The sequence below is a fragment of the Podarcis filfolensis genome (genome assembly GCF_964270895.1).
Source record: "Podarcis filfolensis genome assembly, chromosome: 2".
NCBI classification, from domain to species: Eukaryota; Metazoa; Chordata; class Lepidosauria; order Squamata; family Lacertidae; genus Podarcis; species Podarcis filfolensis.
The window spans coordinates 19,863,759-19,875,999 of NC_139605.1; the positions used below are offsets into that span (position 1 = coordinate 19,863,759).

Consider the following 12,241-nt stretch of genomic DNA (forward strand, 5'->3'; position numbering starts at 1 on the left):
CAGCTATGTGAAAAAACAACATCCATAACATAAAAAGACCTATCTACTGCCACATCCGGTTCCCACGGGGGTCAATCGGATGATCTAACAGGAAACTTAGTGGGATGCGGGTGGCGCTGTGGGTTAAACCACAGAGCCTAGGACTTGCCGATCAGAAGGTCGGCGGTTCGAATCCCCGTGACAGGGTGAGCTCCCGTTGCTCGGTCCCTGCTCCTGCCAACCTAGCAGTTCGAAAGCACGTCAAAGTGCAAGTAGATAAATAGGCACCGCTCCGGCAGGAAGGTAAACGGCGTTTCCGTGCGCTGCTCTGGTTCGCCAGAAGCGGCTTAGTCATGCTGGCCACATAACCCGGAAGCTGTACGCCCGCTCCCTCGGCCAATAAAGCAAGATGAGCCCCGCAACCCCAGAGTCGGTCACGACTGGACCTAATGGTCAGGGGTCCCTTTACCTTTACCTAACAGGAAACTTGCATGCAGGCACCAAGTGCAACTGTGCTCTTTGCCTGGTGATTCCCACTGGTGATAAACAAAGGCATTTTGCTTCCAATGGTGGAGCATAGCCATTCTGGCTTGTAGCCTCTGAAAGCCTTATTTCTTTAACAAAACAGGATCCTATATCATTTCAAACCACAAATGCATATATAAAATGTGCACACGTATGAGCCGAATACTGCACAGGTTCTTAAGAGACTACAATTTTATATCTAGAATTATTCATGCTCCACCTGCCTGCTCTGTAAATGAAGGCATATGCAAAACCAATTGGTTTTTCCACGAAGGAAGATTCATAAAAGTGCGATCCTAACCACGTCTTCTCACAAGCAAGTCATGTTGAATTGGGTGGCACCGATCCCAGGTAAATGGAATGAGGATTTCAGCCTAAACAGGGGAGGGGGTGAGAGAGAATGTTGCAAAGCAAGCCTTGCATTTTAGCTATTTCTGTAAAGTAGATGTATAAATATACTTATTTATAATATAATATATAAATATACTGCATAAATGCCTTCTTAGCATGAATAATATTGTAGATGAAAGAAAATACAGTTTGTATTGGGACGTGTGATCTTGCTGTGGATCTTTCCCCCAACCCCAATGTTTTCAAACATGAAATGCTCTGGTCGTAATATATTCTAGGCTACAACAAAGTTACATTGCAGAATAAAGTTACTGAGGGGTAAGTTATTGCAACCTCCAGTGGCATGTTCTCAGAGATTGCCAGCTTCTAGGTAGCAGCAGCAACATTGGGGCTGTTAACAGCATAAAAGGTAAAGGTACCCCTGACCGTTAGGTCCAGTCACGGACAACTCTGGGGTTGCGAGCTCATCTCGCTCTTTAGGCCGAGGAAGCTGGTGTTTGTCCTCAGACAGCTTCCGGGTCATGTGGCCACCATGACTAAGCCGCTTCTGGCAAACCAGAGCAGCACACGGAAACGCCATTTACCTTCACGCCAGAGTGGTACCTATTTATCTACTTGCACTTTGACATGCTTTCGAACTGCTAGGTGGGCAGGAGCTGGGACAGAGCAACGGGAGCTCACCCCGTCATGTGGATTCGAACCACTGACCTTCCAATCAGCAAGCCCTAGGCTCTGTGGTTTAGACCACAGCGCCACCCGCGGCGCACTGTTAACAGCATAGAGTCTCCTAAAACATGGGGTCCAGGCTGTCACACTGATTGGTGAACCCTCGAAAGATCTACTGGTGAGGTTGTGCTGGGGCCAGGATGGGGCCTGTTTGAACTCCTGGGCCCTCAGCCAGTGCCCCACCTGGCCCACTGCTGGAGCCAGCCCTGGAAACTGGTTTTAAATTAAACTCCTTAATAAGTGTGGCTTAATCAATAGTCTGATGTGGATGATGCCCAGAGCAGATGGCTCATAGGGCCATCATACAGGCCGGCTCTTTCTTCCTCCTCCAGCATGTTGTGGTCGCATCCAATGTTTGGATTTATGCTGTCAATTTATTGCTGCTGTTTAATTAGGGTGAATAGCACACCGCATGCTAAGAACAGCTTTATTGTTTGAAAAACGGACGAATGTTTATCTTGAACCTCCTAGTGACCTTGTGAGATAAGTCATAACGAATCCAATTTTACGAATGATTAACCCGGACTGAAATAAGCAGGCTAGCCAGCATTGCGGAGTGACTCTGCAGACTGCCGATATGAAGCCATATGTCTTGCAATCAAATCCTCTCATAGCTGTCAACGTTTCCCCTTTTTAAAGGGAAATTCCCTTATTCCGAATAGGATTCCTCGCAAGAAAAGGGAAAAGTTGACAGCTATGAATCCACTGTCCACTGAACTAAACTAGTTCTTAGAGCCATTGGGATCAGCGGTTCTGGACAGAGCAATACAAACTACAGGATGCTGCGAGGGAACATGGCTGCCAATGATCCACAAGTGCAAAACACGCTGTATCCAAGCCATAGTTGTCAAGCGTCCCTTATTTGGAGGGACAGCCCCTTATCCCAGCGCCATGTCCCGCTGCTGTCCCTTATCGATGGATGTCCCTTAAATTTCCAGAGTTTCAAAGGAAGCAGCTCCTCTCCCTCCCTCCCTGCAAGCCAGGGAGGAGGGAGGCTCCAACTGTGTTGCTTGGCTGCCCAGCCTGCCCCCCTCTGGCCTCCTCTCACCAGCCTTGACCCCTGGGAGCCCCCCCCCCCCCCGCCGGGACTGGCGGGAGCCTCGGGCCCTTCTGCCGCCATCCTCCTTGCGGCCGCCGAACTGAGCGTCTCTGCCTGGGGCCTCCCCTCTGCCTGTCACCGCCGCACCCGCTAGGCCGTACTGCGGCTGTGCCGCCAAAGGACCCAGATGAGATGGGCAGCCTGGCATGGTCTATGAATTGATGAGGAGCCTTGAGAGGAGAGCGAGGGCAACCATAGAGAAAGCAGTTCAGAGAGAGGAGGAAGAGGAGGAGGTGGAGGCACGGGCAGGTGCTTCAAGGGCTACGAGGGAAGGACTGCAAGCGCTTCTCCCATAGATTTGTAGTGGTAGACTAGCATAGATGGTCTGATCTGCGGGTTTACTTCGGGCGCTATTCCCCCCCCCCTCCTCCCGCCCCACCTGATGGAACTGAGAGCTGCAGATGGAGCAGGAGACAAAAGATACAGAACTGCAGCAGCATCTTCGTAGCTTGGACTTCATTTTGCGTGAAAAGTGGTTGCTGCTTGTAGTTATTTAATTGCAGTGTTTCATCAGCTGGTGTCTTGAGCAGCAACCTCTGGAAACGAAGGGCTAAAAACCGGCGCTGCTCTCCAAAACTATCTGGTCCCTTTTAACTGGTTAACTAAAATCCCTTATTTTGGCTGCTGGTCCCTTATTTTCAAATCTGTAAGTTGACAGCTATGATCCAAGCTCTGCCTGGTGGCAGAAGGGTGGGCAGAAACCCCCAAAGCACCTACACTTGGGAACTCCCTGCCTATTGATACCAGGCAGCTGCCATCCCTGTATTCCTTTTGGGGCCTGCCTGGAACATTTTCAGTTAGGCAAGACACAAAAGATGTGACATGCATTTTATTTATTTTTTTAGCTGGTTTTTAAAGTCTTTTATACTATTCCAAATACCTGTTTTTAAAAAAGACAGTGATTGTAGTGTTTTATATTATTGTAAACGACTTAAGAGGCTGTTGGCTCAGAAATCAAGTTTTGCTAAATACATACGTGAATACTGGAGTGCTGGGACTTTTCGCAGCACCTCGTCAATGTTGTGACTGTCAAAATGCCAGCTTGTACTCCCCTGCCCCCAGTTAATCCGGATTTTTCATTAACATGGAAAACCCAGTAAACAGAAAGCAACCCATTATGCACTCAAAGTCACCACTGGTATGAAAGCTCGTTAGCACATTTATTTGGGCTAGGGTTGCCATACATCCGGGAATTCCCCTTTTGGGGGTCCGACATGCCCACCCAGGGGGAATTTTACATTTTAAAGCAAATGTCCTGGATTTGGGTTTTTTATTATTTTAGTTTAGTGCGCGGGTAGCTCTGATTCAAGCTCTGCTGTGGACGACTCTGGCTCTGCGGCTGCAGAGGGGCTATCAGGTGATTGCTTTTGTTATAGGAATTCTAAGGTCTTAAAAATAGAATAAATGTTGGTAATTGCACAAGGTAAACACACATACGTAAGTACATAAACCACATGTCTGAAATAGTACAGGAGAGCAATCCCAAAGCCATCTTGACTCTCCCAATGACCTCAAATATTCCTCTGCAGTAAGAGAGGCCAATGGTCTTTTTGCTTGCAAATCCTGCCTTAAGGCAATATTTGTGTATGAATAGGGTGACCTGGATTCAGGAACTAAAGTATTAACCATCACAAAAGAATAGCCAGGCTGCCCAGGTAATGCAAACAGCGACCATCATCAGGTATCCTGGCAGGCAAGATTTCTGCTGAAGACCGCCTCCTTCTGTGATGTATGACTTTTTAGGGGGTGGTCTTGGGCGGTGGTGGGCACTTTCAAAAGTCTATACAGTGGTACCTCGGGTTACATACGCTTCAGGTTACAGACTCTGCTAACCCAGAAAAAGTGCTTCAGGTTAAGAACTTTGCTTCAGGATGAGAACAGAAATCGTGCTCCGGTGGCGCAGCAGCAGCAGGAGGCCCCATTAGCTAAAGTGGTGCTTCAGGTTAAGAACAGTTTCAGGTTAAGTACAGACCTTCGGAACGAATTAAGTACTTAACCCGAGGTACCACTGTAAAAGGGCTTGCACATCATTGTTCTGGGTTCCTCTCCTCCCTCCCTGTGTGGGCAGAGTGGGGGACCCTGTTGCAACAGGTAATAAAGATTAGGCTTACTAGCCGCTTTGCTTCTCAATATTCTCTGGTTGGCCTCTGTCATTTTCTCCTACCGATAGGGAACCCGCTTAAGGACTCTATACGGGCTCTTGGATACCCCATAAGGGAAAAGGAACAGTGTTTTTTTTTTCTTATAACAATCTGTTGGTGTATGAGTATGAGTGAAGTGAAACATGGGTTGTAGCTGAAGAGCGAAAGGATTTCAGTGCTTCTATACACACTGGAAGTAGACACCTATTCTGACTGAGAACATGTCAGGACATGTGAGTGTCTCCGAACCGTGAACAGGTCCAAGTGTGTTCATGTCTGTGTGTAAGTCTTGTTCTATCGTTGTTGCATTTTTTGGGAAACTTTAATGGGCTCATTAAAGCACCAACATCCAGCCTGACGCTGCTTGAAAGAGAGGAAATTGGGGTATGTTAGATATCTTTGTTTCCCTAGGAGTGAGTAAGTTTTGTACTTAAGGTTTAAAAATGTTAATAAAACGAATAAAACGTTTCTCTCCCGTGATTAAATTGGTCTTAAAGGGAACATTTGGCGGCTGTGTATCCTAAATGTGTAGTTTAAATGCAAGCTTGCTTCAAAATCTTTGTGTGAGGGAGACATGCTGGGCCTGATCCACCCAAAAACATGGCAGATATTGAGAAAAGTGGGAGAGGTGAGGTGAGGTGTGCTGATGTTTGTTGTTTGAAAGAGGCTGTAAAAAGGACAGTCTTTCTCCAAATAGTAACAGGAAAATGTGTGTGTATACTTGCTCTTGTACCTTGGAAAAGAGATTGGGCTCCCCTTTCTCTACAGTAAAAGGGGGCAGGGGGAGGGAAAAAGGAGATTTGTAACTTTGAAAATGTTTTGCTTGAAACTTGGAGTTTGTAAACTCCATCAAAAGGGAGACACTACTTAATCTCAGTCTCTTTTACTCTGAAGTTAGCCTCTTGGTATACTTAATTTTTCCTTCTGCAAATAGCCTAGTTTGAGCCCCAAATCCTCTTACAAGCCAAGATGCAGCGTCGGCTTTCATTTAGCCGAGCGCCTGGCATGCTCTGGTCCATGGGGTCACGAAGAGTCAGACATGCTTAGTCAACAACAACAATAGGTCTCCTCAGAGAGTAAAAGGTATTTTGAGGAATCCTAGGAAATATTATGACTGTATAACTATGGGGAAAATTAGTGTCCCTTCTAGAAAAGAAAAGAAAAATGTTAAAAGGTAGAGCTTCCATGTGCAGTAATTGTCTATCTGAGTTTGGGCCTTGATGTGGATTTGTTTGGCTAAATAGGTCATTGGAAGACTGATGTCTCCATGGGATTAACCCAGACCCTCAGGCTTCTCTTTTAAAATGTGTTTGTTTGTTTTTTGTCTCTGAATTTTTCTTCCCCCCATCTTCTTACTTCTGTAACTCCCGAGTAAGCTTCCTTTAATGAGGAAACTGCAAGGTGGAAAGCCACTTTCCTGTGTGTTGTTATTTTAACTCCCATTCTTTATACTAGGCTTTCTCTTCCTATGTAAGTTCAGGAAATTGTTCACTTTTATCTTCCTTTTAAATCGCTTCTCTAGAAAACTTTCCCAACCTGGGTATTTTATGTGCTTTAGTTTCAGGAAGTAAATGATAACTGTAGTTGATTTCACTGGTTCATGCATTTATTTATTTTTCTAACTGGAGTTAATTTTCTAACCCAAACGGGAGGCTGAAATATGGATTAAAATGTCGGCAGCAGAAATCTTGGATTCCAGTATGGCAGCTACACATGTACTTCTTGGCAGATTGGCAACACAACTTTTGCGGCATGGGTTGACAACCAATTTCTGCTTGTGGCAATGAGTTTTTCCCCACCCTGCTACAAGCAGATCCCATCTTGCATGGTGGTGGGGTCTTGGGTCTTAAAAGGCCAAAGGCTGTTGACTTAAGTTGTTGGCATCCATCTGCCTCAACAGACAATGGAAGAAGAAGAAGAGTTTGGATTTGATATCCCGCCTTTCACTCCCCTTAAGGAGTCTCAAAGCGGCTGACATTCTCCTTTTCCCTTCCTCCCCCACAACAAACACTCTGTGAGGTGAGTGGGGCTGAGAGACTTCAGAGAAGTGTGACTGGCCCAAGGTCACCGGCAGCTGCATGTGGAGGAGCAGGGAAGCGAACCTGGTTCACCAGATTACGAGTCCACCGCTCTTAACCACTACACCACACTGGCTCCAATGGAGAGCTCCTGCGGGGGTGAAGTCAAACCACTGGAGAATCACTGTGCCTGCTGTGGCTGTAGAGACCAGTAACTTGTAACTGCTGCCTCCAGAATATTTTTTGCTACCGTATTTTTCGCTCTATAAGACGCACCCGACCATAAGACGCACCTAGTTTTAGAGGAGGAGAACAAGAAAAAAAATATTCTCTCCCTCTCTGCTCAGCGCCTCTCCAGCAAAGCGGGAAGAGAAATGGAAGGGGCTCCGTTTCTCCTCCCACTTCGCTGAAGGGGCGCTGCGCAAAGAGGGAAAGCTGCGCAGCGCCTCTCCAGCGAAGCGAAGCAAGGAGAGCAAAAGGGATTGGTGCGCAGCTATCCCTCTTGCTCTCCTGGCTTCAGCGAAAGCTGCACACTCTGCATTCGCTCCATAAGACGCACACACATTTCCCCTTACTTTTTAGGAGGGGAAAAGTGTGTCTTATAGAGCGAAAAATATGGTACATTAGCAGCACTGAAGTAACCTCTCTAGGGAGCAAGTTTTGGCTGTGTTTTCCTGGGCTGCCCAGACAACAAGACCCCATTCTTGGCCTCACTGATGAGGTCCAAAGGAAAGCAGAGCAATACATTTGGCTCCTTAGCTTTTCCTTCACCCAAGATATCCCACAAGGCAGCAGAGGTTTAGGACCAGAGTTTTCCTTCTCTTAGATGGGCTACCTTCTCAGGTTGACAAGCTCCATCTGCCCCTCACTTCCCTCTACAGCAAGTGCAGAATCTGCCTTCTTGACCACTGGAACCAGGCTTGGCCTTGTCTGCTCAATCTGCTACAACCTGTCTTTGCAGGTTTCAGAGCCAGTGTGGTGTAGTGGTTAAGAGCGGTAGATTCGTAATCTGGTGAACCAGGTTCGATTCCCCGCTCCTCCACATGCAGCTGCTGGGTGACCTTGGGCTGGTCACACTTCTCTGAAGTCTCTGAGCCCCACTCATCTCACAGAGTGTTTGTTGTGGGGGAGGAAGGGAAAGGAGAATGTTAGCCGCTTTGAGACTCCTTAGGGTAGTGATAAAGCGGGATATCAAATCCAAACTCTTCTTCTTCCTCTTCTTTGCATGCAGAGGAAGTCCCTAACTCACTGAGGGTTCGAGACCCATAGCATACAAAATTTTGCTGGCAAAATGCAAGCCAGCAAAATGACATGCCCTTCTAAAAAATAAAATAAAAAATGAGGTATCTGAAGAAGTGTGCATGCACACGAAAGCTTACACCCAGAACAAACTTAGTTGGTCTCTAAGGTGCTATTGGACAATTTTTTAATTTTAAAGATTTATTCCATCTGTGTCAGACCAACACGGCTACCTACCTGATTCTAAAAATTAAGGTAGACCCAACAAGTTCCTTTGCCAGCTTTGATGGAAAACCTCTGCTAAAAAAAAATAAACAAATCAGGTTTGCTGTGCTGCCATTCAGGAAACCTGACAGCTCTGAACTTGGCTATGAATACTTCTTCCTGCATTTAATCCTTGTACCCTTTGGGGCTTCTCTTAAACTAGGTTGCTGGCGCTGTGCCCAGGCTATCCTGTCCTTCGCCCTCACTTCCAGTTTCTGCAACGCCCTCTCCACCTTTACTCCCCTTTGACGCAATTTCTCTGGTAGTAGCAAAAAGGGAGTGAAATTGACTAAGCTGGGCCCTGTCAGACGAGTTGCCGCGAAGATTGCGGAGCGTCGGTTCCTTGGATCCTCAAGTCTTCTTTCGGATAGGAAACCTTTCCCGATCTTTCAGCTTGGATCTTTTGCCCTGGCGTAGGACCTGTTTGCTGGCACCTGCGCCAGCTCCTTAGACATAAAACGCTGGAAAGAAACCAACTCCCAGGAGGTGGAAACGAGGAAATATTTATCAAGCTGCGTGCCAACTGTGCTATTCAGGCACGGTCTAATTTGTCCTGTGCAAAGGCAGATTCTGCGATGAAAGGAACAGCGCCGTCGTCATCCCCACAATGACTTGTGGGGTAGAGCCAATGCTTGGCTCACGACGGATGGCAGAGATGTGGCTTTGGGTCCTGCCACTCCTCCTAGTGTGCCTGCCTTCTGCCTGCCTTCAGCCTGCAAATATTCTGGAGTCTGTCCACTGCTCTCAGGTAGGTACAAGCCTTCTGAAAAATTGGAGTCGGGGAGGGAGGGTCAGCAAATGGAGTATGCAGAAGAAGGGCACGGCTGGCTGGCCGGCTGGCATCATTGACAGAGCCATGCCACACACCACACGATGTGCTTGGAAGTTCAACTTATTCTAAATGAGCTATCGTGGTTGTTCAAATGGGGGAAGTGGTTTCGTTTGTGGCACAGGCTGTATTCCCAGAGAAGGCATGCGTGTCCAAACCTCTTCGAAGAAAGGGTCTTGAGGAAGACTACAGTCACTGGCGGTTTACTTCCACCTCTCTCATACCGCTCAACCGTCCTGATCTAAGCGGGACATCCTGGAATTCTAGAAGCCATTCCCTGCTTCTGATTGGATCCTGGAACATCCCAATTTTTTGGGTTCCAGCGCTCTGGCTTTTGGCTCTCGTGCGCTGGCAAAAATCAGCTGGTTCCCTCGAAAGCAAAATAGCGAGAGTCCCAATTTGAAGCGTTTTTCATCGCTGTCAACTTTTCCCCTTTTTTAAGGGAAATTCCCTTATTCCGAATAGGATTCCTCGCAAGAAAAGGGAAAAGTTGACAGCTATGGCGTTTTTCCACCTCAGGTCCCAAGCCAAACTGCCATGCTTCCCGCCGCTGCCACCCTCTACAGTGGTACCTCGGGTTAAGAACTTAATTTGTTCTGGAGGTCCCTTCTTAACCTGAAACTGTTCTTAACCTGAAGCACCGCTTTAGCTAATGGGGCCTCCTGCTGCTGCCGCGCCACTAAAGCACGATTTCTGTTCTCATCCTGAAGCAAAGTTCTTAACCTGAAGCACTATTTCTGGGTTAGCGGAGTCTGTAACCTGAAGCGTATGTAACCTGAAGCGTATGTAACCTGAGGTACCACTGTATAGTTCTCTCAGCTGTAACAAAATCCCACGACCTTTTTTTAAATGGGGTGGGGTTCTTTAAAAACATGCCTGATGTCACATTTAAGCTGGGGCTGTGTGCACACCATACATTTATAGCACACACCCCAAGAATCCTGGGAACTGTAGTTTGTTAAATATGCCTGGAATTGTGAGCAGTCAGCTACAGCTCCCAGGATTCGGTGTATGCAGTCCCTGTTAATATTGAGCTCTTTGCGCCCTGAACATGCTGGATGGGCCTTGGGGAGAGAGACAATTCTCTCCATCTCCCCTGCACTGCCTTTGACCCTTTCAGCCCTGAGGCTTCCTCTCCCCTGCCCATCATGGCCTCTCTACCTAATTTTGGCGACTGCCTTGTGGAAGGGAAGGAGCACTGTGGTTGCTAGGAGAGACTGAGGAGGAACTACCTGCTCTACCTGGTACTGTGACAAGGCCTCTTAGACTGCTGTTTACTCAGCAAATGCCACAGCCCGGCGGCTGAGGCTTCCTCGAGCTTGTGGCCATGGAGACAGCATGGCAGGAACAAAAGGTTTCGGCACCTGTGTACCGAGGCTATGGCACTGCAGTGCTTCCCCCTTCTTTCCTGGCTCTGCTTCTGTGCCCTTTAACAGCAAGCCTGGCATCGCAAGAACTAAGCAGGCCGCTCTTTTGTTGCCACCTGTACACCTGCCATGAGAAGAGTCACCTGCTTAGGTGACTGCAGTTGTCAAGGCTCAGGAAACAAGGCCGCAAGCCTTTGTGCCAAGCCAAGATAGCGACGTCCCTCTCCAGGACATTGCAAAAGTTGAAAAGTCCACCACACAGATACTGCCACTTAGTAGTAGTATTGTTGCTCTCCCTGAGTGAGAGACAGGGGAAAGTGTTTGCAACCACTTTGGGTGCTTTCTGGCTGAGGTGGTTCAATCTGCCTTTTTTTGACTGTGTTCTGCCACTGTGAGTCGAGCGGGGTTAATTGCACGTTCTTTTGTAATTCAAGAAAATCTTTAGTAAAAAATTATTTCGAAACAAGGGGATTAACGTGTCAAGGACAGTGGGAGGAGAAGAATGGGGTTGTCATCCCTGTGATGGCATATCCCTCAACTGTCCTTATAAAAACAGGACATCCCATTTTGGGGGCTCTCACATGAGAGCACAGAGCCAAAACATGTGAGAGATTGCAGCCCGGAAGATGTGAGACCCAGTGTTTGGCCAGGACATGTTGGGGGGGTATGTGATGGTAGCTGAGGGGGGGGAGAGAACAAAGGTCTACTGAGGTAACGAATAGGGCTAGTTACATCAAAGCCCCTGCCCCTTCTGCTTTGCCCCACTGTGGCTCAGAATATGGGGGTGCCAGCCAGCCAATCTGGTCTGATGGTGTTTCTCCTAAATTCCTCCTAGAACAGCTCAAGGAGGTGAGGGTTGAGGGAAATGAACCTCAGTGGTTCTGCTCCAACCTCCAGAGCCATTTCCAGAAAGTAGCTATGGGGTTGGTACTGTTCAACACTATGGCAGCTTTCCCATGGTGTTGTGCAGAGTCCCACCTTGTACCACACACTGTTTAATATTCTATATGAAGGGAGCGGTCTTAGAGAGTGTCAGAATATTTGGGTGTCACCCAGGTTTATCTCTGTGTTCCATCTGAACTAGGAGACACGGCTGATATGCTAGACAGATGTTTGGAAATAGAGATGGTCTGGCTGTGAGCCAACAAATTGAAACCGAGGTATTATGTGTCCCCAAGTTCTCGGTCCAAGAGTTGGAGAACAGTTTGTTCTGGACAGCATTGCACTCCTCTGGAAAGAGGCGGTCCATAGCTTGGGAGCACTCCTGGATCCCACATTGTCACTTGAGGCCCAGCTGGTTTCAGTGGTTAGGAGAGCCTGTTTTCAGCTCCAGCTGTTTTGCTAGCAATTACCTGTTTTGGACAGCGATGACTCGGACACAGTACTCCATGCTCTCTGGTAACTTCCAGATTGGGAACTTCAACTGGTCCAAAATGCAGCAGCCAAATGACTGGCTGGGCTTGCCTTTAGAACTCAGTTCACCTTTCTTCCAAAACAGCCCAATTCAAGGTGTTTGTGCTAGTGTTTAAAGTCCTAAATTACTTAGCCCCCCCCCAAAAAAAATACCTGAGAGACCGCCTCCTTCCTTACAGACCCTTCCTGATGTTAAGATCAGCAGAGGGGGCACTCTTAGTAGTTTCACCTCCTTCAAACATTTGGGTAGTGGTGGCCAGGGAGAGGGCATTGTGTGTGGCAGCCCCTAA

General features: G+C 47.6%; 1 protein-coding gene across 2 annotated transcripts in view; it reads left to right on the top strand.

Moving 5' to 3' along the window:
- The first annotated feature begins 8,499 nt into the window (after positions 1-8,499).
- The window catches only part of IL17RC (interleukin 17 receptor C), a 35,479-nt gene continuing 31,737 nt past the window's right edge, over positions 8,500-12,241 (top strand). Inside the window, exon 1 of one of the 2 annotated variants that reach the window (XM_083600883.1) lies at positions 8,500-9,090. In XM_083600883.1, the coding sequence (XP_083457009.1) occupies positions 8,950-9,090 (141 nt within the window). In that variant the 5' untranslated portion in view covers positions 8,500-8,949. The remainder of the gene's footprint in view (positions 9,091-12,241) is intronic. The other variant, XM_083600884.1, reaches the window with a different exon arrangement.